This window comes from Drosophila ficusphila, unplaced genomic scaffold, assembly GCF_018152265.1.
Source record: "Drosophila ficusphila isolate 14025-0441.05 unplaced genomic scaffold, ASM1815226v1 contig_286, whole genome shotgun sequence".
NCBI classification, from domain to species: Eukaryota; Metazoa; Arthropoda; class Insecta; order Diptera; family Drosophilidae; genus Drosophila; species Drosophila ficusphila.
This window is the reverse complement of record NW_025064189.1, coordinates 9,413,849-9,439,888: the sequence shown is the minus strand read 5'-3', so window position 1 is coordinate 9,439,888 and position 26,040 is coordinate 9,413,849. Positions and strand designations below refer to the sequence as shown.

The 26,040-nt window shown below is 40.7% G+C and overlaps 2 protein-coding genes across 11 annotated transcripts in view; one reads left to right on the top strand and one right to left on the bottom strand.

The window, feature by feature from the left end:
* The window catches only part of LOC108099169, a 39,932-nt gene that overhangs the window by 5,882 nt on the left and 8,010 nt on the right, over window positions 1–26,040 (top strand). For 2 of the 3 annotated variants that reach the window (XM_017202526.2, XM_017202525.2), the window contains exon 2: window positions 8,597–9,016. In XM_017202526.2, the coding sequence (XP_017058015.2) occupies window positions 8,597–9,016 (420 nt within the window). Of the gene's footprint in view, window positions 1–8,465; window positions 8,513–8,596; window positions 9,017–26,040 lie in introns of those variants that run through there. The other variant, XM_017202528.2, reaches the window with a different exon arrangement.
* Window positions 5,773–7,461, bottom strand: LOC108099171. Of its 8 annotated transcripts, XM_043207698.1 has the most exons (13): window positions 7,354–7,460; window positions 7,262–7,294; window positions 7,173–7,202; window positions 7,084–7,113; window positions 6,994–7,023; window positions 6,905–6,934; window positions 6,816–6,845; window positions 6,719–6,754; window positions 6,623–6,658; window positions 6,528–6,563; window positions 6,433–6,468; window positions 6,360–6,374; window positions 5,777–6,307 (listed from the first exon to the last, which is right to left on the bottom strand). In XM_043207698.1, exons 1-13 carry the CDS (start codon window positions 7,411–7,413, stop codon window positions 5,891–5,893), a joined length of 819 nt encoding a protein of 272 aa, XP_043063633.1. In that variant the 5' UTR covers window positions 7,414–7,460; the 3' UTR covers window positions 5,777–5,890. The 8 variants fall into 8 exon arrangements, with proteins under 8 accessions (XP_043063637.1, XP_043063641.1, XP_043063635.1 ...); XM_043207700.1 differs by lacking the exon at window positions 7,084–7,113 and having other exon boundaries at window positions 5,774–6,307; window positions 7,354–7,461; XM_043207699.1 differs by lacking the exon at window positions 6,816–6,845 and having other exon boundaries at window positions 5,775–6,307.

The following is a 26,040-nucleotide window of genomic DNA, read 5'->3' as shown; positions in this document are numbered from 1 at the left end:
TTCTTTTCTCATTTTCGTGATTTTATTACTTTTACTTTTTACGATTTATTTGCTGAAATTGCTTATTTCCCTTTTAGCCAAAGAAAAAAGAAGCTCGAGTGGAAATTGGCATTTCGGGGGCGGGGTGGATTGTTGTTGTTGTTGCTCCTGCCACTGCATTGCTGCTTTGTCTTCGACTTTTCTTTATTATCCTCCTCCACTCTTTTGCCCATTTTCCCTTTAGTCGTCATAACCGCTTTTGTGCTGGGGAAATTCAATCAACGTTTTGTTTTTAATCGATTCCTATTGCAATCCCCCATTTTTTACTTGGGTCTTACTTAGCTTACTTTTTATCTGCCAGAAGCACTGCTCTCTCAACTTTGTCCATATGCACTGTGTGTACACGATGCGCTTTTCCTACCCCTTTTTCATTAATCATACGCCACGTTGCACCCACATAAATACTCGTAGTTGCCCCTTCTTCTTCGCAACTGACATTGCACACGGATTTTCCAAGTCTCTGAACACACACAGATAACGAGGGGTCCAAGGGATGTGGAAAAGCCGGAGGAAACCCGGCAGGAAGGAAACTGAAAGACAAATAATTGTACAACCCATGGCGACACAATTTGCATAGCAAATATTTTAAATGCCAATTAAAATTATTAGAAAAGTTAGCTGACTTGTTTGCGGCCATATTATGTGCAAATAGAAGCATAACAAATGCTTGTTTACTTTGAAAACTAGGCATTGTTTGGTCACGGAATTTATTTATTAATTACCAAGAACAAGATGTGTATTTATCCATTTAAGTAAAACGAAATAAGAGGAAAATGTTGTTGAGATACATTTTTCGGTCACTGTAAATGTTGATAACGACTGCAAAAAAAAAACTTCTTTAAAAATACTATTAAGTATATATAAATCAAAATTTATTACAATTACTCATTCTATTATTATCAAAGAAAAATTACAATAACATTTTTTACTATTTTTACAAACTATATAAATTACTAAACAATTTATCTATTATTCAAAATGCTGAACTAATATAAAGTTTAGCTAACGTGTTTACTTATAACGAGTTTTGCAACAATTTTAATTCGACCCAGAAATTCTGCGCTCAAACCAATTGAGTTCTCCTGCACACAAAAAGTGGGTCTTTAAACATTCAAAATTTGCGTAATTGACTAGAAATTGGTATTAGCCCCGCACATACGTGGTTTTTGGCCCTGCGCACAATTTGCCAAATTGCGTGGATACTACTAACAAAAATAAAACATAGAAGAAAAAAACATAAAAACACGCTCAAATTTCCCCTAAAAATTGCTATCTAAATTGCAAATTTCGCGGCCGGCGTAATTGAAAACATAAACCGCCGGTTGGTTTTTCCCGCCCGGTTTTCCAGGGCCTCCCTTGGATTTTAAGCTTGACTACCGTTCGCCATTTTTAGTTATGCAGCATGGGCAGCAAATTAAATGAAAATCGAGCTAAAAATAGCCGGTTGAATGTGTCGCCGCCATCCAGTAGATATTCTTGCCACCTCCCATTTTCTACATTTTCCCAGCCGTTTTCCCCCATCGTCACTTTCCATCTTTCAGCGGTACAATTACAAGAGCGTTGGGGCAAAATGCCTCAATTTACGGCAAAATGGCCGTCATCGATTTCCGCTTTCGTGTTATTCGATATGTATTTCACTGCACTGAGAATTAAAAAAGATAATCAGTTTTTACTAAACGATTAAAATCAAAACAAAAATGAATTCTTATTAAGAAATGGGAGGCCAAGTGGTTATTAAGAAGTTACATAATTTTAACTAAATTTCTCTTTAACTTATTTATGATTTTGCGAGTGATAAAAATGATTTTGCTCTGTGTAAAAGGGGGAACGTAATGTGCGTGTATTGGATGAAATGATTTCGCCGTTCGGTTTACTCTTTCACTTTGTTACTCGTATCGTCGGCTTTTCATTTTTATGTATTTGACATTTTGCGTTCTGCGTTCAAAATGTCATCAAAATATGCATAAATTTTGCGTGTCTTTCTGTGTACGTGTGTGCGTGGTTTGAGTTGAATACATGTAGCTCAATATTTGCCAGCATTAAACTACATTCGTATTAACATAATGTGTCAGGCGCAAAATGTTCGGAATATTTAACCAGGTTTACAGACGCACAACAAGATATGGGTCGAAATACACACCCACCCATTTTCTGTGGGTTTAATGATAATGTACAGTGGCATTATGCTTGGGTTTATGAGTGCAACCTGGTTATAATTACTTGGAAAGCCTTATTGTTAATTAAACTGAGCTCAACCATTAAGATTAATACCCTTTTATTACTAGCATGATTTTAATATAATTGTCAAATAGCTTAGAACGCTTGAAATTGTTTGCGATTTCCTTAGGTTCTATTATTCTACTACTCAAGCTTTCTTATATCTGTTAAAATAGTCAACAGGAATCATAAATTCAATGCTTAGGTGCCGCAGTAAATAATTCTGCAATGGTAAAGAGCCTTAAGCGATTGCCGTGGCATCTATAAATATGATATTGAATGATGGCAAAACCCCTGATGGTTTGCCACTGCAACCATTATCCTAATTACACAAGCACACACACACACACACACATACACTCGCAATCTGGTCCCTCCTTACACATATCCTCACATCGAGAAAGTCATAGAGAACTTTCAGTTGACTGAAAAATATGACGACAAGTTGACGCAACTCGGCGAACTGTCAGGCCAAGATGAGGCATTTTTCCAGCTGAGGGATTTCGCTTCTCCGCTGCCAGGACTTCTCGTTTATTCGTGTTCCTTCAGCTGTCAGTCGGTGCACATCGCTTCCGCCGCTTAAGGGCACTGGAAGAAAATGGTTCCCCAAATTAGATAGCTATACTAATTTTAAAAAACATTTTTCCTAATTTAATTGCTCTAAAATAGTAGTAGTAGTATTTTAAAATATGTATAGGTTAATCGCTTTGAGTATTGTAAAATGAATTTTTTTTGGAAATTCTGTTGATTACTTAAACTTTTTTTTCGAGTGCTTAAATTCATGAATAGAAAGGGCCAGAGAGCCAACGTAAACGAGACGGGGATAACAAGTGAGGCACGTCACGTATGTTTTTGTGCCCAGGCATTCGCATAAACATTCCTGGTCGGGATCTCGAGCTGCTCCTTGTCCTCTGCTTTGTCTCCTCCCCCTATCCCCTTTCCTTGCCTGCATCCTCGTATCCTGGCTTCTCATCCAGGACATTGGCATTGACAGGCTCGCGTCGCTTTGCGTTAAATGTCAGCGCTGCCTTTGGCCCCACTTTTTCTCTTTTTCGCCGGGGTCACGGCGATTGACCTTCCATTCATCATCCAACGAGGTTGTTTGCCCAAGCACTCTTGTGTGAGTTTCCCGCTGGGTCCTTTCCCGCTGTCCATTGATGTTTACCGCATTTGTTTATCGATTGGGCCAGGAAAGAGTCGCGAGTTTTGGGTTACTGAAACAACAGGAAGGATATCGGGGAACAGGGACTTTGGTGGATCTGTAATTATCCCCTCAAATGAACCAGAACTGTAGGTTAGTTCCTTGGGGAGGAAATCTGCGTACCTAAATATAATCATACTCTTTTGTAAAACAAAACTGTACGTAGTTTCCTTACATATATAAAATATATAATATATTAATACGTTTAGGTATACTGTTCAAAAATGGTTGTTAATATACAGATATTTCTAGTCCTAGTTCAAAAAGGATTCTTCTCTACACTCTTCACTGAGTTCAAAGTGAACCTCGAACTCTATAATGATGGGAATTATTCTTTTTTTTCAAAGTCTACACTTGGGCGCCACACTTCCGTTTCCCCCACTTTTTAAGCCTTTGTGTGGGTGAGGAGATAAATGTCGGAGAAAATGAGCAACCGAATAACTGTAAATAAGCAGTGAAGGAATGCGACAACATCCTCGGTTGATAAGAAATTCTCCCTCGTTTCCTTGTAACTTCCCTTCACTTTTTTTTGACACAAAAGGCAACAAATGAAAGACAAAAATGCTTGTGTAATGAAAGACTCGAGCAACATAATAAATAATGACAAGGACTCCGAACTCCCCATTTTGCGCATTTTCTCAAGCTCCTCTCATTACTTTTTGGGTTTTCCAATGCACTTCGAGCGAAAGGATGACAATTAGAAACCGGTTTTCGGAGAGTCATCAACGTGCATGGGAAAACTCAACAAGCAGCTTTTCCTTTCCCCAAATTTTTCTTAACCATGAAAAATGAGCAGCGAAAAGATACAAGTGGGAATCAAGTGGAAAGCAAAAAGGAGGACTTAAAACTTTGAATTTGATGAAAAGTTTTGGTGACGAAAAGTCTGGAAAAGCCTTTTGCCCAGCGATTCATTCATGATGTACTTAATCTATTATTTATTTATTGTAAAACTTTATTTAAAGGGAGATAATTTGGTCAGCTTTGAAAAGCGATTTGCAAAATAAAATTTAATTTTGAAACGTTTCGATTTGCCAATTTTAATTAGGGGTTAATCAATTTAACAAAGCCATGAGCCACATTCTATATTAAGTTGTCACAGACATATCGGAATCTTGACAGGAAAATTAAATGCGATATCATCCTAGGAGGATAATTAACAGGGCATTATAGCAAAAACGAAAAATTTGTACCTAGCCTATTTTTCAATTTACGAGATAATCCTTAATAATATCAATTATAAATGATTAACAAAAAGAGGCAATAATAAAAACCAATCGCTATTTAGGCCACGGACAGCCCCCCCGTTTAGCATGTTAAATTGTTTGTGTACATCAAAACAAAAAGCATTTAATAAATTATTGAAAAACGAGCCGCAAGCAAAAACCCAACACAAATGTCGACATAAAAGCAGAAAAATGTTGGAACACGAAAATGGTTTTAATGACCAAAGGCAAACAAATCGTAGGGGGAAAACAACTATCATATGCCGGGAAAATGTGTGCCTGGACCGGAAACTCACACATGGACAGGCCGGTAGCAAACTTTTTGGCCAGCTCCTCACTGTTTTGGCCCCCAAAACACCCACGGCACTTTAACCGGTTCCGTTTTAATTGTTACCGCCTTCTTCCGCTCGCAAAATGCTTTCCAAATTAATTAATGGCATTGTCTGTCTTTGGCAATTTGCCACGCCCACACACACAAACTATAAATTGAATTTTCTTATGCGTTGCTGGCAAAAACGGAGTGCGAAGAAAAATTATTTGGCTTGAGAAAATGTGTGTTAGCAGAAGGAGTGAGGCGAGAAAAATCGAAAGGGGCCAAGTCAGCGGAGGAGAAGCCAAGCAACTTGCCAGGCCGAAAATCCTTTTTTAATTAAATTTTCTGTACATTTTGCAGTTTTTAGGTTTGAGCCCGGGCGGCGGGCGACTTTTCCTCGCCAACCCATGTCGCTCATATGTGACGAAAGGAAAACTCATGCGGTTTTCCAACGGTTTCAAGTAGTCGAAGGAGTAACCGAAGACAAAGTTTCCACTGGCGACATTCTGGCTGCAAACTCAAACTCCCTCTCGTTTTTGTGTCAAGTTAATCCAATTAGTTGTTTGAGAACGTAGTTTGCACTTTGATTCCGGCCATAAGCCATCTGCGCCAAGACTCGCTGCTAAACTCGAAATCCTCAACTAAATTGGACTATCCGGAGACGGATGAGTATTGGTATTAATAACAGCTTTTTGGGTTCTGCTCGTGATTAAAGTAAATATTTATTATTTTTTTTACACTTTTTCCACACTGTTGTTCGAAATTTTTTAAACATAAATGTAAAAAATGTATTGTACAACAAAAAAAGTAACTTAAGCAACAAGGCAACATTTTTTTGTTGTACAATACATTTTTACATTTATGTTTAAAAATTTCAATCTGAAATTTTGTGTTGCGTTAGTAAATATAATCATAATCCGAATCATTATCGTCTGTATTGGGGCAATCGTTCGAGTTTTCAACTAAATGTTGTTGCTTTTGCTCATTAGTTAGTTTTTTTGAATTTGTAAGTGTTTCCTTTTGCTTTAGGTAAAACTGATAGCATGAGCTGCTGGGATCGAAAAAGGGAAGCATACTCTTAATGGCTACAATACGAAAATCGATTTGTTGTTCCAGCGTTATACGCAGTCGATCGTAGGCTTCAAAGTCTGACTTCAAGTCAAACTTTTCTTCTATGTGGGTTTTATCCTTTTTAATCGCTTCGCGAATTTTAACCAGGTAAGCTGAAAATTCAGAGTTTCCACTGCAATCAGAACCATGTTTGGAAACAATTTTTTCAAGTTCGGCGTTTATCTTGTCATTAAGTTTATCCATCTGAGAAATATACTTTTAAATAGTGTATTTTTATATTGTTTAAGGACTATACCTCATCCTTTTTTTCCTGTGAAATAAACTTTTATTATTATTATTATAAATATTATATTGTTTAAGGACCATACCTCTTTTTTTGGTGACTTTGTCGTGACTTGTGCGGTCTGAAATATGTATTTTTTTCATAATGTATTATATATATTATATTGTTTAAGGACAATACCTCTGTTGTTGGTGACTTTGTCGTGACTTCTGCGCTCTGAAATATGTATTTTTTTTATAATGTATTATATATATTATATTGTTTAAGGACTATACCTCTGTTGTTGGTGACTTTGTCGTGACTTCTGCGCTCTGAAATATGTATTTTTTTTTATAATGTGTTATATATATTATATTGTTTGAGGACTATACCTCTGTTGTTGGTGACTTTGTCGTGACTTCTGCGCTCTAAAAAATATGTATTTTTTACATAATGTATTATATATATTATATTGTTTAAGGACTATACCTCTGCTGTTGATTGCGAGACTAATACGCTCTGAAATATGTATTTTTTTCATAATGTATTATATATATTATATTGTTTAAGGACTATACCTCTGCTGTTGATTGCGAGACTGATACGCTCTGAAATATGTATTTTTTTCATAATGTATTATATATATTATATTGTTTAAGGACTATACCTCTGTTGGTGATTGCGAGACTGATACGCTCTGAAATATGTATTTTTTTTCATAATGTATTATATATATAATATTGTTTAAGGACTATACCTCTGCTGGTGATTGCGAGACTGATACGCTCTGAAATATGTATTTTTTTCATAATGTATTATATATATAATATTGTTTAAGGACTATACCTCTGCTGGTGATTGCGAGACTGATACGCTCTGAAATATGTATTTTTTTCATAATGTATTATATATATTATATTGTTTAAGGACTATACCTCTGTTGGTGAATTTGTCGTGACTTCTGCGCTCTGAAATATGTATTTTTTTTATAATGTTTTATATATATTATATTGTTAAAGGACTATACCACAACTCCTATTGCTCTGAAAACAATGTTCAGGACTAAGATACTCCACAACAAATTCATTTTCCAACTTGTTGACTAAAACACTTTAGAATTTTGAACTTAGCGCAGTGCTTTTATAGGTGTCGAACATGCGCCGTAATTTCTTATAAAGATAAACCTAATAGAAAATTCCTCTGAGCTTGATAACTCTACATTTTCGTGCCTTACTGCAAAGTTTCCTAGTGTTAGGTAACTTTTAGAAAGCATACGAAATAATTAAGCTGTTAGACTAATTCATTTATTTAGCAACTGCTGTTATCTGCAAAGTATTTTAAATAGTGTTAACAGACAATGTTCGACGATATTTCGACTATCAGGATGATTAATTGTGTATATTCATATGTAATGCATTATAACTTTTTCAGTTCTCTTTAAGTGATCTCCCTCGTTGTTTTTCACTCTCCTGCATTTGGAATTTCTCTCTGTTTGCGTGCGGTATAATCCACAGTTACACTTCGCTTATCAGTTGTCAACAGCTCTAGATCCATATAGTGTACTCTACGTACCGAACTGTGGGGTCTTTGGATCCTAAAAACATTAAAACAAAATTTTAAAAATACACGCAACATTTGTTATCTTTCTAAATTTTAGCAAAAGATTCTACCTTATAAAATGTATTACCTTTTAAGCAATTTATGGCTCTATTTACATTCAAATGGTGACTTCACCCTTACATTTTGAAAGCCACAATCCAAGATTGTTTTGCAATTAAATTTTAAATATGTACAAACAAGCTCTAAGGTGGAAGTGGAAAATAATAATATCTGTGAAAATCCAGTCGACATTTAATGAGTATTGGAAGGGTATTCCGACTCTCACCCGGACTTAACCCATTGATTAATACCTTATCTGCAGCAGATGCTGTGCGAGTGGGGTTAAATCCGACCCTCGTCCCCTTTCCCCTCGAATTCATGGGCATGACGAGCATTTTTATGACACGGCAGCTCAAAGCTTTTTAAAATGTTGTTTCAAAATTAAGCAAAAGAAGAAAAGCAGAGCGACGGGAAAGGAGATCTGCTGGTAGAATAATGGAGCTGTCCGCAGCATTCTACGGAGCCCGCTTTGTCCGGGCTTCTCAGTACGGGTTTTGCAGCCGAAACAGTGTGACACTCTGCGTCCGGTATGCGTTGGCTCTCCGGAAGCGAAATTAATTACAAAATATTTGCAGCTCGTAATTTCATTCTGTGTGCTTACTCAATTGCAGGCGGCCACACCGAAAGCGGCAGAAACCACCCACACATCAGCCCCGTCGGCTGCATCCACAGCTGCCACGCCCCCCCGCAACGGCGGCCACTTCCGCCCCCCGGCGACGGAAATTGAACAGCTGCAGCAGGCGTTAATCGAAAAGCAGACGCAGCTCTTCGCCTTGGAGTCGGCCTGTCTGCGGGAGAGCGAGCGGCAGGTGGAGCTCGAGGACAGCGTGATCGCGTGGCAGGACAAGTACGATCGGCTCTACGAGTCGCACAAGCGGGTGCAGAAGGTCAACCAGAGCCTGGAGGACAAGATGCTCAAGCTGGTCGACCGGAACGCCGGCGAGCGGGCCCAGCTGACCAGCGATGTGGCCACTCTGAGTGTCCGGCTCGCCCAGGCCAACTTCAACATCGCCAAGCTGCAGAGGGAAATCGTAAGTACCCGTATTGTCTTTATAAAAGTTTTCCTAATAATGGGGGAAAGGGTTCAGTAAACCTTTTCTCAGAAGAAATGTGTGTAAGCCAGGTGGTTTTATATTATCCATGATAAACAGTTAATCGAGTAGTTACTCGTACAATAGTTGTTTTAATTAAAATAAACTGATTATAGTTTTAAGTCGCTTAAATAGATTGCAGAATCTGTAAAAAGTTCTCTTATCTCTCCCAGAAAACAAAAAAAAACCTGTTGTATGAAGTCACTTATGAATTTAAAGAGCTTTCAAAGCGATTTTTTGTGAATGAATTTCTTGTTAGTTGCGCATTAATGAACAGGTTATAGGTTTATAACGTGCAAATGTTAAAAGGTCATTAACTAGTAATGAAATACGTGTTCTAAAGATTTGTCGAAGTACTGATTAGAAGGGCAATAAAGACCTTTAACTACTCTTGAATATTAGCTTCCACTTTTAGCGAAAAAAGTACTTTCCAAAGTCTTTCGACTTCAGTTCATTCCCTTACAATGTTGCAGTGAAAAAGCGCGTCAGCCCGAAGAGCTTAGAGGGATTTCCGATTTGTTCAAGTCCAAGTCCCGAATATAACAGCTGCCACAACCAGTTGAAGCCCCCGAAATCCTGCACTTTCCTCGGATTTCATGCAACCGACTAATTGGCCGCCGAGTTCTGAGAGGAAACACCAACACACTTAAGTCTGGCTCCGAATTCGGGGTGTTTTCCCTTTTTTTGGCGGGGGAGGCAGACCACTGCAACTTTAAGCCTTCAACGGAGTGGTTGGATGAGGGGGCTGAAGTCTAAACAAATGAAAGGCGGCAAAGCGTTAAAAACTCTGAGTTGCCCTTCTACTTACGACAACTTTGCACACTCCGTTTCGTAGTGTGGGTAAAACTAGAAAAGTTTTCCAATTCAGTTTTGTTTCTGCCATGCTGCGAAAAATACGAATATCTGCTCGAAAAAAGTTTTCAATTAACGCAAAACAGTAAAAATGCACTCCGATGAAAGGGGAGGTTGCATTGGGGGCTGGCTGGGAAACCTTTTAACCGAACTGTCCTGCGGGTGTCCTAGGTGTTCGGGCGAGGTGATTGCGCAAAACGATAGACCATGTTGCAAGCAATTAGTGGCACATTGGGCGAAGCGATTACACTGAGGAGAAATAAACTAGAACAATCAAAATACTTGAAAAAATCTATTTAATTAGACAAGTGGAAACTATAATATAATATCACCCAAACATACATATGTCCTAAAATATTTCTTAAGTTTGACAAGCATTTAAACTATTACAAAAAGAATAGGAGGAATATTTTACTTAATAATTGGTTCTCTAGTGATTGGATTTTGAATTTGTAATTTCCTAATTGCATTGTTTCAGTTTTAATTTTAAGTGCAAGCCAACAAGAGGTGGAAATGAGGAAAGGGGGAGGGAAAACAGAAATTGAGGAGGTGCTACAGCTGCAACTGCTTTATTAACTTGTTTTTTTCCGCCTTTGTTTTTTTCCTCGTCGCTTTTTCGTCGCTGCGTCGAGTGTTTGCGCAAATTAATACTTAAAAAGCATTTCCACCTCTTCAAAGTTGCGCAGTTTCTGTTACGTTCCGCTTGACTTTGCTTTGTTTTTCTGTTGCTGTTGCTGTTTTTGTGCAGCGTTTTATTTTTGTCCTGGCTGGCGCTCTTTATGCTTTTTGTGCTTCTCAAGGAGGCGCCTGCAAGTATGCAATGCCTTTTAAGCGGTTTTGGACCCGCTTGAAGGATCCAATGATGTTTTCAAGGGGTTTTGTCACACACAAGTGGCGGGACTTGCATTTTGATTGCTGGGTGGCAATCCGAAGTGGCTCGCCAAAGTTTTATTGGTGATCAAAAATAATTGAGCTTTTGTTTTGAGCGCTCAGAAATTGATGACTGCTTTTGAGGAGACAGACCTTAAAATTTTAAAACTTAAGCCCAGATTTTATGTTTCATTCAATTTATATGGTTTGAGATATGGACAAATTGATTAAGAGTTGGTTAGAAGCTGTTTAATGGGTTATAAAGAAGGGGCCACACAACGTATACGTGATATTCAATCTTTATAGATCTATGGTTTAAAACTTTAAAAGTAACAAACCCTTAAAAATACGGTAAAGTCACAAGTTTTAAGCTTTCTCTTTAAAGTAGTGTATTTCAGCCACCATAATTCCCAGCTTTCAGATCATTTTTCATTCTGCATTTTTTCGCCGTCTGTTTGCCAGCAAGTCTACGAATTTCTGAAGTGAACGAATCAGACGAGACAGAAATGCAGATGGAGAGTTTGGGGAGCGGAGAGCGGTGAGTGGAGAATGAAGAGTGGAGAGTGGAAACAACAATGTCAATAACCTTTTTGCCAGTTTTCGTTCAGTTCTTGGCCCGTCGTTCTTCCTCTTCTTCCTGTCGACTTCCTAGCAATCCGGCTGATAAAAAATCAGCACTTGGTCATGGACTGTCGCTGCGTCACGTGCCTGAAAAGCGGGTCTCCCGATGCCATTTACCTTCAGGCTACCTACGTTTCAACCGTCCCCCCCACCCCACTCATCCCCCCTTTGCCACCCGCTTCAGCCCCCTTCCACCCGCTATCTGTTTTGGCCATGGTTCGTTAATCTGACAGTGGCTTTTTGCATGATAGCCCGGCATTTCCGTTGCAAAACACTTAGTCGCATACTCGCTCGATGCTTCAGTTTCAGCTCTTCTGCTCCTCGCCCCCCATGAAGCCCCCTCAGAACCCCCCTGCGTCGCCTTCCATGGATGTGTCCTGTAATCCTCCCAGGGCCATCATGCTTCATTGTTGTTGCCCGTTATTATTGTTTACCGCTCTTACGGGAAAATGCTGGCTGAAAAGCTGGGAACAGAGTATTACAGAGGAAGAAATAGACAAATTGTGGCTTGATTAAATCTCTTCGCCCATTAATAACATCAAAGCATTCTCTATGAATTTGTTTACGTTTAGAAAACTTACTTTAAAGTTTCGAGAAATGTAAAGAACTTTATTACTTTCTTCAAAATGTATTTCATATAAATTTATACTTTTTATAAAAAAGTTATTAAAAATCGATGCTGGTCCCTAATTTGTAACTGTGTAATGCAAAATATGCTGTTTCCGTTCATGCTTTTAAGCCTAGGCCCTCCTGCTTTCAACTATCCCCATCGCTCACTCTTTCTTTCTGCGGCTTGGTTCGAATATTTTAAATCGCCTGCCAGGAGACAGCCAGACACCCAGGACAACAACAAGGACAACAACAACACCATCGTTAGCCACGCCCTCCTTTTGTAATTCCCACTTGCATTAAATGCCGAGCAAATGTAAATATGCTCGGGGCCGTCCTCCGTCCCTCTCACACTTTTACGTCCGATGTGTTTGTCCCTTTCGCACGTGGAGAGTCCCGTTGCGTCGCATCCTTTGCAACTGGAGCAGATAAAATGCAGCAGGAGTTCACGTGGCGAAGTATGAAACGATTCCCAATTCCCGTTGGCCCCCTTTCTGCGTCACTCTCAATTCCCAGGTCCTTTCCCACTATGCCACCACCACCCACCACCCCCGCTTTCCATTATCCATCTCCGCTTTTCCCTGTTTGGTAATGACGCGCTTGTGGTTTGCCTTCTGGTCTGACTGCTCTTCGTGGCTGCTGTTCGGGACTGCCTGCTCTGGTCCTCTGGCAAACGTGTGTGTAATTAATGTTTTCCACCTAAAACACAGAGAGAAATTGGCTGAAAAGTACAGTAGAGTAATCGAACAAGTAAAAAGCTCTAAGATGCAGCTTGTGCCCTTCGTTGGGCGCCACTTAGTTGTCTCTTGCTCTTGTGACTTTTGACGCAAGACTTTATTTGATGCGTGTAGCCAAGCATTTTCTCCAAGTGCACAAACGCACTTCATTGCCTTCCGCTTCCATGGGATTTCCCCCTGTTGCATGCCCCATTTTGTGTCCAACAGACCGGTGCAACATGGCGTATAAGTGATTGTATTGTAGGCCTTGTTTATCGGCTGATAAGCAAGACCCAAGGAGCTATGTATTGTCTAGCACATAGACGTTCCTCCTGGGCACTCGACGTCTTTGGCTCCTCTTTCGGCTTTTGTGTGAGTGCGCTTAATTCCTTAAAAGTTATTTACATATTTGCCTAATGTGGCATCCCACTAAGCACTCAGCCAGCCGGCTTAGGTGGGCGAGTGGTTGGGCGGTGGTCGGGTGGTTGGATGGTTGGATGGTTGGATGGTTGGGTGGTGCTTTTTGCGGTTAAGTGTGCTGAGTTGGTTGCCGCTTGGCTTGCCAGTTGGCAGTTGGTTAGTGGGCTCGTCGACTTGCTTGGCCACTGATAAAATTGCTTTTTGGCCCAACAACCCAATCTGTCTGTGATTTAACCGACAATAAGCCGAACCAAATAATAGAAATTCCGGGGTGATTAAATTATCAAATGTTTTAAGTGGGTCCGGAGTTGGTAATGAGATAGAGCGTGCATCAAGATGCTTAATGAAATTTCGCAGAGGATTACAGCAGCTGGTTAAGAAACTGAAGGGGGAACGAGAACGATGGAGGCTTATTAAATATTTAGGAAGGAATTTGGCAGCTTATAGCCAATTATGAATTTATATTAACTTTTGCTTGGTTAAATTTGAGAGAGCTATTTGCAATATAATCCCCTGTTGAAAACTTCATTTGCGGTATTTATCAGAGGGGGTGTTGTAGAATACGATTTTCCACCAATTTAAATGCAGATTTTCCGATAATTTAACCAAAACGTTTAGAATTGACACAGTTGTTCAGCGAATTTAGATTTATTTGGACTTTTAGCTTTATTTGATTCTGGAAGCGCTCTGAATTTAATTGAATATTCATGCAATCTGTTACCGTCCATCAGCAACTATTATTATTTTCATGTTTTAAAATTTGGCTTTCCATGAGACGGGCAGAAAATCCATTGTTATTTTTTGTAATAAATCGTTCAGTTTTAATTTCAAAAAGTCCGTGGAGAATATTCCGCACTCGTTCCGTGCAACATTTGATCCCTGCCCCATAAAGAATATGCGAAAATCCGGCATTCAATCAACGGGCATTGCCGCTCTATAAACCCCCGTGCATATCCCCTATAATGCCCATAACTATCCGTTATCTGCTACGCGAATGCAAAGTAAACAATTCGGGATTCCTTTCCACTTCATCCTGCGCTGCCCACAAAACATTTTTCCAGTTCGCTTTGCGTGTTCGGTTTTTTAATTTCCCCGCGCAAACAATGGAAATGGTTCCGGGTGCATGTGAAATGAACCAAAACAACGACAGTGGCAGTAGCAGTAGCAGTGGCATTCGCAGTAGCAGTGGCAGTAGCATCACGACCGGAAAATATGCGGCCAAAATGCACGTAGCCGTGGAGTAAACCCGTAACCCGTAAAACACACGGACAACCGAACCGAAAGTTGAAACGCTTCAAAACGGAAAACTCGGCCAAAAGGGGACGAAAAAAAATTGTTTCATATTACAGCAATAACAGTGCGGAAAAATCAGAGCCGAGTTCTCAGTCATGATAGGAATCCGTTTTGCCTTTGGCCCGGCGCACATAAAACCTAAATGCTAAAAAAAAACCCCCGTAAGCGGTCGGCAGAAATTACCCAAAAAACACAGGTGCAAAGCGAAGTTTGGCAAAAAGGTGAGCTGGGAGGCTCCCAAAATGGAAAAAAGGCAGAAGGGAAGCCATAGACACACACTAAATAGCCGAGGCAACTGGCCAGGATGTGCAGGTTTACATTCGGGCTAACTTTTCGGGCTATAAATGTCTATTCGGGCGAAGAAAAGACAGGAGAAGATCCGGCCACAGATACCCAAAAACAAAAAATAAGTGCCGAGTGTTTGAGCATGGACAAATTGATGGATTCTCCCATCCAGATGGATGGTTGGATAAATTGCCCACATAGTTGGGCGGCTGATAGGTGCAAGGATATATAAATCGGCAAACAGATTAATAGCTTCGCACTTGCAGTGATGGGTTTCCAAACTTGGAAACAGAAATTGGGTAGCTAAGAGTCAGAAAATATAATTCCATATTTAAGAACAACGATTTCCGCACATTTAAAACATTTCCCAAGGACAAACAATACATATAAAAATATTTATTGCCCTGGGTCTTGGCTTACCCAGAAAAAAACGTTTGCCTTAAATTTTCCTCCCCAATTTGTGTTTATAATTGCAGAAAAATAAGATTCAAATTGGATTCAAATATGTATACCGAGAAAATCTCTACCGCAGCTTTTCTCTATTTCTGCCTTTTCCATCCATTTTCTCCGGCTATTTAAGTGGCAGACTGTTGCTCGTGCGCTCCGCTTTGAGCATTTTGGCCCAAATGGCGGCCTTACATTTTGAGCCTTTGTAACAAATCGATATTTTAAGCATTTTAATGTCTGCGCCAAACGCAAAATGTTGGCGCCAAGTTCCCAGTTCCTTTTTTGTTGTGCCCAGGGTTGAGTGTCCGTGTCCGTGTTCGTAGCCATGTCCATGTCCATGATTGTGGCGCCGTCTATATATATTTAAATGCACTGACAAAAACTGGGTTAGGTTAATGGTCAGATTGAATTAATAAAGACCGTAGCAACACCATTAAAGCTTAAGCTTAAATACACATAAAGTAATGAAGTTGTATTCGATTTTTATTTCGATCAATTGTAATACTTTGAAATTCTTTTTGACCAGTGTATTTTCATAGCTGTTTTAGCCTTAATTGCTCTTCAACCCTACTGCCGACTACATGTGCACCTCATATTTTTTATGCAATTAGCCTTAATTCGGTGAATCAATCATGATAGCAGCCTTACTTACTTTACTCAACTTTGGTCTCCCATTTATTTTTAGTGGCCGGAATTCTCATTTTAACCCTCTAGCGCCGCCGGGGGTGCTACTATATTTAGTCGGATTGTGTCCGTCCACGAGAGTGTCTACATATGCGAGCCTTTAGTTTTGAGAGCAATTTAAGCTGAAGTGGGTGGAATTTGAACGGTTAGTGGGTGAGTGGGTGAATGGGTGAACGGGTGAGTTGGTGGGTCGGCGAGTGGTGGGGGATTTGCATGCCAGAAGCAGAAAATGCTCAAGTGGCTGGAAAGATAAATTAATGTGGCAGGTAGGGAGGAAATGTTCAAGTATACTCTACGTAAATGTGGCCAATTTTAGAGCTCAAGATGTTGGCCAACCTTTATCGAGAGCTGGGGAAATTAGAAGAAGCCACTGATACGGGGCAATTATTGAAGATATGAGCGGGTTCTTCAAGTGTGATTGAACAAGTGTATAACAAGCAATTCAATCTGAAGTGGCAAGCAAACTTTATTCAAAACCACTGTCAAATAGTTAGACCTTTTGTGGAAATTCTCAATTGGAATGTTTTTTTTCTTCATCACCTCTGATCAGATTGCCAAAACTAGCAATCTCCATTAAACTTTTAAACTTGTTTAAACTTTCTGGAGTTCCCTAAACCACTTCAATCCACATAACTCCGAAAGCCTGCTGTATATTTTTATTATTTCTAAAACAACAGCATCCACATGGTGGCTTCGTTTCACAATGAAATCTGCACAACGCGAGGGGTCCAAATTTGGGATGTAAAATCTGTTAGGCAAACAAAATGCCAAAATGAAAAATGGCAAAATCAAAAGCTGTAAATACAAGTGCACATATCAGAGAATGTGCAGCTACATTCCTGGAATTACATGCAACTTTCATGTGGAGAGGGCTCCGCCCACTTTGCCGCCCAGTTTCACATGTGTCTGGTTTTCCCGGGTGGAGTGGGGAGTAGGGAGTGGGGCATGGCCAGCTTGGAATTATGCAATTTTCATTCCGAAGTTTCCGCCCTGCTCAGCTATTAATGCCAGCACCAGTGTGGCCAAGTGCGCAAATGAGTTTTTGGTGCGGACCATTAGTTGGCAGCTTTTTAATTTGCTCGCGTTACCCTCGTTGCAGCGATTAAAGCCAAGTGTCAACTATTGTTAGCATTCTCTGTGGCCGATTGTCCTTCGACTTGGGTTGGCAAAAATAATTCCATTGGGAAAGTTGCAGGATTGCAGGGAGCTTAAAGAGCAAGACCTTGTTCTTATTTTAAGGGAACGACTAGCCCCCCTCATGAGTTACCGATGTCGCTGGGAGGCATTGTTAGCATCGGAAACTTCCGTGTTGATATACCATGAAAACTTGTAGCACAACTAGCGGATCTCATCCGAAAACACAACAGATCTCTGGGCGGATTGGAGTTTTCCCATTACGAGTCCCCGGCCCCGACCATTTGTCAATCCGGTGCGTACTATTTGCCATGTAGCAACTTTGCAATGGAGGTCGTCACCCGGGGGAAGAGAGGGGTACGGAGTAAGGAATATGGGGTTCTGAGTTCAGGATTTGGATCCTGGAAGTGGTGGTCGTGTCCCTGCACTTGATGTATGCATATCGAATTGCCCTTAGCGAACTGTAAAAGGAAACTTCCTCGGCTGCGGCACGCAAATCAGCAATATATCATTGTGTCTGCTCCGCCGGTGCTCCACCATCACTATCCCCCTCTTCCTCGCTCCTCCAGAGGCCGTCTCTCTCTCTCGCCTTTGTTCTTGGCTAAGAGGAGGGCTTAAGTGGCATGCAAAAAATTCCCAACGTCTGTCCGTCAGTCAAAAGCCAAAAGGCGACTGCTGCATTACGGCGAAGTTTGCTCGGGTTTTCATTCCTTTTCCAGCCCGCTTTTCCGCCCGCTTTTCCTCACCGCTTTTCCCCTGCGTTTTTATCGCTCTTGTTGTCTCTTAGTTTCTGATTAGTTTCCTTCGGCTCCGTGGGGTTATTTATTATCTGGCGCAAAGTGTGGCAATCATTTACATAAATCAATCTTGATGGCCTCTGCAGAAAGTCCAGGCGGGTTAAAGTGCCAGTTCCTGTGCACTTACAGAATTAGTGTTGGTTTTCCATGGGCCTACACAAGCTGGCAAAGAGTTTGCACAATAAAAAGGGGGGAATGTTTTTTACCCCTTCTATACATTTCCTATTAAACCTCTTACAATTGTTATTACGTTTCAGGCAAATCGTTTTATTCATTGCAATTTTTGCGATGCCAGGCAATCCGATTTTCTCCACAAAAATTCCTTGCACTTCTGCAATCCTTTTAGGTAATTACAATTTATCGTACTTTCCTTAGGCTTTTCCTCTCCACTGTTTTGTGTCCTTTCTTCAATCTTAATCCCCACTCTCCTTTGCATTTCGTTTGTTCGATTCAACGTAAGCTGCTTTGTTATTGAGGCAATAGTATTTGGTTTTATTTCCTAGCGCTTCTTATCCTTTATGCATTTACAGCCACTTTGAGACGGACATTGCGCATACGCCGCGTTGCACGTGCGTGTTGTAAAGCAGTTCCTCGCATTTTTCCGTATTTGTCGGTGTTTGTGAGCTTCTGTTGTAGTCATAAAACTTGTGCAACTGCACAAGATAGGGAAAAAATATCCAGCTTAACTTTGTTGTTTAGTGTAAAAGCTTTACAACTCGCTGTTGTTGTGCGGTTGTTATTTGTTGGTTGTTTGGTTGTTGGGTTGTTTGCCTGCCTGCTTCTACTTTTACTTTGTGCACATTATCACTTTGCTTGGCTGCTTACCGGGGTGAAAACTTTGTTCGATCTTTCTCCCGCAAAATGGAAAACGTGGAAAGCCCTGCGAAAAACACAACAAACACAAAAAAGCGGAAATTTTGCAAATAGTTTGCCCGGCACTTTAAGCACTTTGGAAACACATTTGAAACACCTTTGGTTGGTCTTTTAGCAGCAACTGGCCCAATATATATATACTAAATATATATATCCCTTCTCCATCCTTCGGTTTTTCCTCCCCTTTTGAGGCTTCAAAGTTGTAACCCCCAAAAATGCCTTTTTTGCGAGGTCCTCGATTTTGGCATAGAATTTTCTCCGCACGAGTGTGTGTGCTTTTTCATTTTTGGCCTTTTCCAAGTGTGCGCGGCGGCCTGCTAAATAAATAAATTTGAAATAAATATTAAATAAATAGAGCAGACGAGCAGCAGAAACGAGAGGCAGTCAACCAAAAAGAGTTATGAATTTTGCGTTGCTAAGCTGCCTTGCCTTTAAAAAGATTTTTATTTTGCAGAAGTCTTAAAATATCTTGCACTTATCCTAAATTTCAAGTTAAACCTTAGATAAGTTTTGCTAAGGGCAGCTTTATTTTATAATTGTGATTGCTCAATTGATTAGTTTCAATTGCACGAGTAACCATATATTGAAATTCCATTTAAATTTTTCAGGGAATATTGAATTTCTAAATAGTCTTTTACTATCCCTTACATTTATCAAACTGTTGCTGATGCTCCTTAGCCTTAACTATTCATTAGTTACATTCCTCTCCGTTTGATTTATGGTTGTTCGCCGGCTCATTCACTCACACACCCATCAATTAGGCCAGGTTGTTCACACACGCCTCGAATCCTTTTCAGGATCTCACCGTAACCAAACACTCCACACTAATTGCAACTGCTTAACGTTGCCCTCGCCAAAGCACTCCGCTTCCATTTCCATTTGCGGGTCCGCCTCCTTTCGCCGCAGAGTTTTCCTTATTGTTTTCCATGCCACGCATTTTCACGGGGTGCCTTCCCGCCAATTTTTCCCTGTTCGCCCGACACGCAAATAAATTTTCTCTTCCCGAGCAACTTTTGCTCCTGAAGTGACGAAAAAAAGAGCAGCCACAACAAATCACACACATTGTAGGTACACAGCAAATAAAGGGTGTTAAAAATATGTCAGACTTTTCATAAGATTTATGATAATTTAACCAACAATAGACCTGCACTTATAATTCTCTGTAAAGCCTTGTAAATTGACTTTTTAAAATAGATGTTTTGTGTCATGTACCCTATTGTTTTTCACTGTGTAAAGCGTGCAATATCTTTTCCCAACCCTGCAACACGTGCACGTATAAATGTAACAATGCGTGTACTTAATCCCGGGTTTTCCTTCAGGTTTTGTAATTACAGTGATTCCTTTCATTCTACTTATGCTTTTTATCCTTTTTCCCCCGGCTTCTCCACTCTCTTGTTGTAAATCATAATTTGTTGTTTTGGCTTTATTGCGAGGTTGCATTGTTTTTGACATTTGGCGCCAACTGGCTGCATGATTCATCGTGATATGTTTTCCCGGACTTTCCCCCCGATTTTCCACGCTCGGCTTCTTCTTTTCAGCATTTTGCACGTTTCGCTTACGCAATGTCGACGGCCTTTTGTTTTTTTCTCCACGTCTGCCTGTCCCTTTGATTTTATTTTTTATCGCGTATTTTTGTTTTTTGATTGAAACGCATTTTTATGGAAAATCTGTTTTTTATCGATCCGTCAATTTAATTTTGACGTGATTCCCACATTTGTTTGCCAAGGGGTATCTGAATTATTGAAGGGCATATTGATTGCAGAAAATTGATGCCTTTTGTGGCATGAAGCTTTTATTGTAAGTTGAGATTTAAGTTTAGTTGGCTTAAGGGATTATCTCATCGTTAGAAAGGCTGCTAATCAAGAGGTCCACATAAATTAAGCAATTCATTTCGTGTTCCCACCTTAACGGGTGTCCTGATATCCTGATGTCCTTGGCTGCTGCTGCTTTATGGGCCAGCTGTTCGTCTCCGGGCGTTTCATCGCCGTGCCTGTCATGCAAATATATTGTCCTTTTTAATTAAAACACAAGCCTCAAATTAGTGTGGCACACAGAAACTCACACACACACGCAGAGTTTTCTTGACCTGAAACTGAAATAAGTTTTCCCTGCGCTCCTTGGTTTTAATGAAGTCACTGGTTTGATGATGTTACAATATTTGGATTTTAGATTGAAAGATTTGATGCCCTTTGGGGCCTTTGCTCACGATGATGCCCACGATGATTTTCCACATTTTTCACTCTGATTTCTGCCTTTTGCTGCCTGAATTACGGGGACATTTTCCTTTTTATTTCGTCAGACACACTTCGACCCATATAAAAAATTCTTTCGTCCTCCACGATGTGTTTCATGTGTATTTCTGCAGTCGCTCATTAAAAATAATTACATCTGCTTTCGGTAAGAAAAGGAGAAATAGAAATAAAGAAACGCAGACCAAAAATAAAAGGAAATAAAAGGAGGGTGAAAACGAAAAGGCGAACAGGTGCAGAAATTCTGGTTTCCCACTTCGCTGCGAAGCAGACCCTCTTGAAAAGGAAATTTAAATGAGTTATTAAACCAAGGGGAAAATTAAATAAACATTTTTCACTCTTTCGACTTCAAGATACTTGAAAATATGAGGCAACAAACTAAAATTGGGCAACGAGCTTGCTTCAAAATAATTTATTTCCACCCTGTGTGGTCAAATTAGTGATGAAAACATCCTCGGCCACACAAATTCGAAAAGCCAACAAAAACACTCTCGGGGACAAAAAGATTAGCCTTCATCTTCTGGGGTTGACTTTCCCAGAGTCAAGAAGCCGGGAAACTTTCGCACTTTCGAGCAAGTGGATCTGGGATCGAACTTTCAAATCCAAGCAAGATAAAACAGAAAACACAAATGCAAACAGTACGTATACATTTATGGCCATTTCCATGATTGACCGACTCGACTGTGGGCGAGTGTTTGGATAAGGATATTTGCTGTGAGGATGTGGATGGAGTGGGGGTGCCACACAATAATGTACGACCATGTCCTTCTGTCATTCAGACTGTGCGTGATGAATAAATGATGCGCCTCGTGCAAGTTTCAATGATTTTGCTTTAGTTTTGCCTTTTCGCTTTGCAGAAGGCGGAGGGGATTTCAAATGGGATTCCTCGGTGGTGGAAAGGTACATTAACTTTCTGAATGGGAATGTGAAAAGTTCACCACGAATGAATCGGAAACGATTCGGGTTTAACCGTTGATATATGGGTATATGTTGCCATGATTGCATTCCTAGGAAGTTTCGCCCATAAAAGGAATTCACTTGCTACATTGTATTGTTATTGTATTTCGATACCACTTTTGTAGGTAGGGTTATTTATTCAATGATTACTGTCTGCTATTCAGGAGATTACAAAGGAAAGATCTGCAATGGGATAATATTAACAATTACAAGTCAAGAAATATGAGATCTCTTCTCTACTTATAACTTCATGAAATATATAACCTATAAAAAAAAGCCAACAATTTCTTAGAACCTCATCCTTACCTCATCTTAAGCCACCTATAAAACATAAAAACAAACATCCATGTCCGTGATAATCCCCCTTATGGATGGGATAACCCCATGCCAATCATCTTAAGGGTATTCAGAGCCTTTTAGCCTTCATTAGCTCCGTCCCTTCTAATGCTCGCCATGTGTTGTATAATATTCCTCTGGCCGAGGAATAAAAATGTAAATTCTACAAATTTGCCACGCACAAGCGAGCATTAAACCCTTGCCACCGAAAACTGTACGTATATGTGGCAACATCGGGCATAGTGAGGCGGCCAATCATCAGTGGGTCCTGATGCTTTTTTGGGCAATTTTATTTGCTTTTGGCAGTGGCAGTGTACAGGATTCCCCCTTACCCTCTTCATCGCCGCCTATGTTCGCTTCCAGTTGGGCATTGTGCAAATGCTGTGTATTTAATGCAGTGCCAAAATGTTTGACTCCCTAAATGCCACTTGGCAATGTTTACGCTTATGCTAATTTTTGGGTCCATGTGTGCGAGTGTATTTATGGGGAAATGTTGACATTTCAGCATTTTCTTGTTGTTCCTGCCGAGCAAATTTAGGGCCAGCACATGCAGCTAGTTTTTTCCAGATTACCCGGATTTTGATTGTAGCCGTTGTCCTAGTCCAAACGGGGGATGGGGATGCTCTGTTCCTTCCTGATTAATCACATAAATCCGAATGCCGGAGTGCAACCAGGCTGAAACTAATTGGGCAGATGCATAAGCAGCTAGCAGGCACTCGGGAAAATTGCCCAGGGAAATGACATTACTTTAGTTTTCAGAAAATGAAAGTAGAGTAAAAAGATATTCCCTGTGACCTTCCTGTGATTTCCCTACTACAACTTGGTTTTTCCCTAATTATATTTCATAATTATATCTCATAATTGTATTTCATAGTTGTATTCACAGAACTAAACACATATGTTCATCCAGCTGGCTGGAGTTTTCCCGCAGTGAAACAAGCTCATCTCGACGCATCCTGCTGCACTAAATGTCCTGACATGAATGACATGCAGATTCACTTAGCTCAAATGCCTGTCTCCGTCTATCTGCCGGCAGTCCATCACCCACTTGCTGGTTGGGTGCAGCACCACCACCCAGGGCCTAACCCACCAACGCACCACCGCACCACCCCCTCTAAACCCTGAACGATGGCTGGGCTTTTGAGCAACTAATTAGATTCAGCCGCCCCTGAGCCAAAACCCCTTTGCAGTAACTTAATTTACTATGCAATTCTGCAGCTCTTGTTGTTGCGGCTGTCATCTGTGGAAATTAATTTTCTCATAATTTAGTTGGCATTTGCATTTGTGGTTTTGATTTTGCGGTTGGTCGAACTTAAAGACGGCGATTTCGCATTCGCATTCGCGTTCGCACAAAAAAGGCGTGGCAGCGCACGGAAAAATGTTAATTAGAGTCGGGAAATTGCCGTGTTCTCTATTCTCCGTTCTCTGTTCTGTGGGAAAACTGTGCCACATAATTAACCATAATATTTGTGCACATGCATCGTTGGCTGTGGGTTAACATGTGTGTGTCTGTGGGGCGGAAATCTCTCGTGGACCAAATGACACAAACAGAGCTCCAACTTGCTTTTCCTAGCGACGTTTTCCACCCAGGAAAATAGGGGAAATGGGGAGGGGCCAAATGTTTATGCGGGTCTAATCGGAACTGCGTAGTTGTTAATTGAGATGCTGGAAACATCCATGTTGGTAATTTAAACAGCCAAAATCGGTTTCCACTTTTATGGCCGGCAGTTATCCAACTATGTCGCTCCCAAAATTTTTAAACTTGAATTAAACAATTTGAAAACAATTAAACTCGTGCTGCTAGTTAAACCGAATTTTATGTCAGCTATAAAAAAGTTTATGACCGCCAAACTGCAATGGGGTTTTTCGCATGCAGCGCTTTATTTGATTTCACTAATTGGCCAGTCGCGAAAACTCACAGCTAATGTGTAATTTCCTTTGCCCCAATTTGATTGTTTTGCCCGCCATAACTAATTTATTATTCATTATGAAGCTGGCACCTCGCAGCTATTTGACAATTTTGCATGCTATTCACAAACTGGCGCCAATTGTCGCCTGTCATCGCGTTTTATTGCCGAATCAAAAGCCACCGCAAATGGCGAGCGCACATGCATGCCACCTCTTTTGAGTTTCCCCCTTGGTTTTCCCTTTTTCCCGGTCGGCAAACCGGTTTTCCTACTCTCCAGGAGCTCTGGTTTTGGCTTGCGGTCAGCTGTTGGTCAGCAAACAAGCGTGAAATTGCACAAAAGCCGTGACGGACTCTAAGCCACCGGAAAAAAGGGAACCTGCGAAAAAAGCGGAGGAGCACTGGGTTGTGGAAGCCGCACAAACAGAGCGACAAAAGGCAATCAGACTTGCGGCCTACGAATGTGCTACGCTTTTCCTTTGCCGCGGAACGTTCCACTCTCGTTTTTCCGCGCTTTTCCCTTTTCATTGCGGGTTTTCCGCGCGCCTGCAGCCGCAAAGTATGCAATGAATTTAATGTCGCATACAATATGGCAGGGGAATCTGATGGGTGAATTAATTAAGGCTACGGGGTGACTGCATTCGAGAGGATATTGCAGTATTTACAAAAAATTATGGCAAATAAGCGTTGGGAATATAAGTAATTACATATCACGGATATCGGAAATGGAACTTGCTGTATGTAAAAACATTTAAGCTGCAGGAATTTAAAGAATTTTTTAATGCTTAACAGCGCATTGTTTCGTTGCTTTCGCCGCTCCCTTTTTATTCGCCATAAAAAGCATTTTCCCCCACCGCACTTCTCTGGCAATTAAGCCCTCTTTGATGATGTTTGATTTGGGTCCAGTGCCAGCATCTATATGAATCGTAGTCGAAGTTGATTTCGGGCAAGGGGATTTTATGGGCTGCTAATTAAATGCATACAATTAGCTTACACACGCTAATGATTCAATTATCTTTATTACTTCCCCGACATGCACTTTGCACTGCAATCACGCAATTCTAAATATGTGGAGGAGGCGGGGAGCCGGCTTTTAATTAAAACCGATTCGAATCGATGGCCGGCCGTGGCACGTTTTAAATTTAGCGCCCAGGTCCTTGCAGTCCTTGAAGCACGGACTGCTGATGGAGTGCTCGAAGCTCGAAGCTCTTCATTAAAGAGTGCAAAGCTGGGAATTTATTTTGCATTCGCCGAGTATCGAACGTGCTTAGGCCAGTTGGGCAAATGGGTTCTGAAGGGCTGCCAATGGCAGGCGATGCAATGACGGGGGTTTTCCGGGTGGTTTTCCGGGTGGCTTTCTTTATGGCTGCAGCTGCGCCACTAAACTGGATTGAAGAGACGCGCATCTCCGCAAAAATGGGTCAATCAAGTTGGCGAAACTGTTAAGGGATCAAAGAGATACGATCTGCGGGAGTTTAATTTCAAAGAGCTGGGCAGTAAAAACATGCCAAATTTGTAGTGCTTGTAGTTAAATAGCTTTACTGCATTTACAAATACCTTAAAATCCAGTTCATTTTTGTTCAAATACTGTACAAAATTTAAAGGAAAAATCTGAAATTTCTTGCATTTCAGCAGAAGTGCATTCCAAGGAAAATAATCGGAAAGCTTATGACTGGCAATAGGAAACCAACAAGCGAGTACAAACGAGTGCAGCACGAATAAGCTGTGGCTGTAATCCATCAATCAATTCGGAGTGGAAGTGGAATTCCATTTCCCAACACAATAATGCCCTGCTTAAAGAAATTACTTTCACGCTCTTGCCCCAACTGACAATCAACGTTTTCGAGTTCAATCAATGCATCCGCTTATTTAGCTGCCACTTCCAAGCCGGGCCACTTGCCACGCCCCCAGTGGC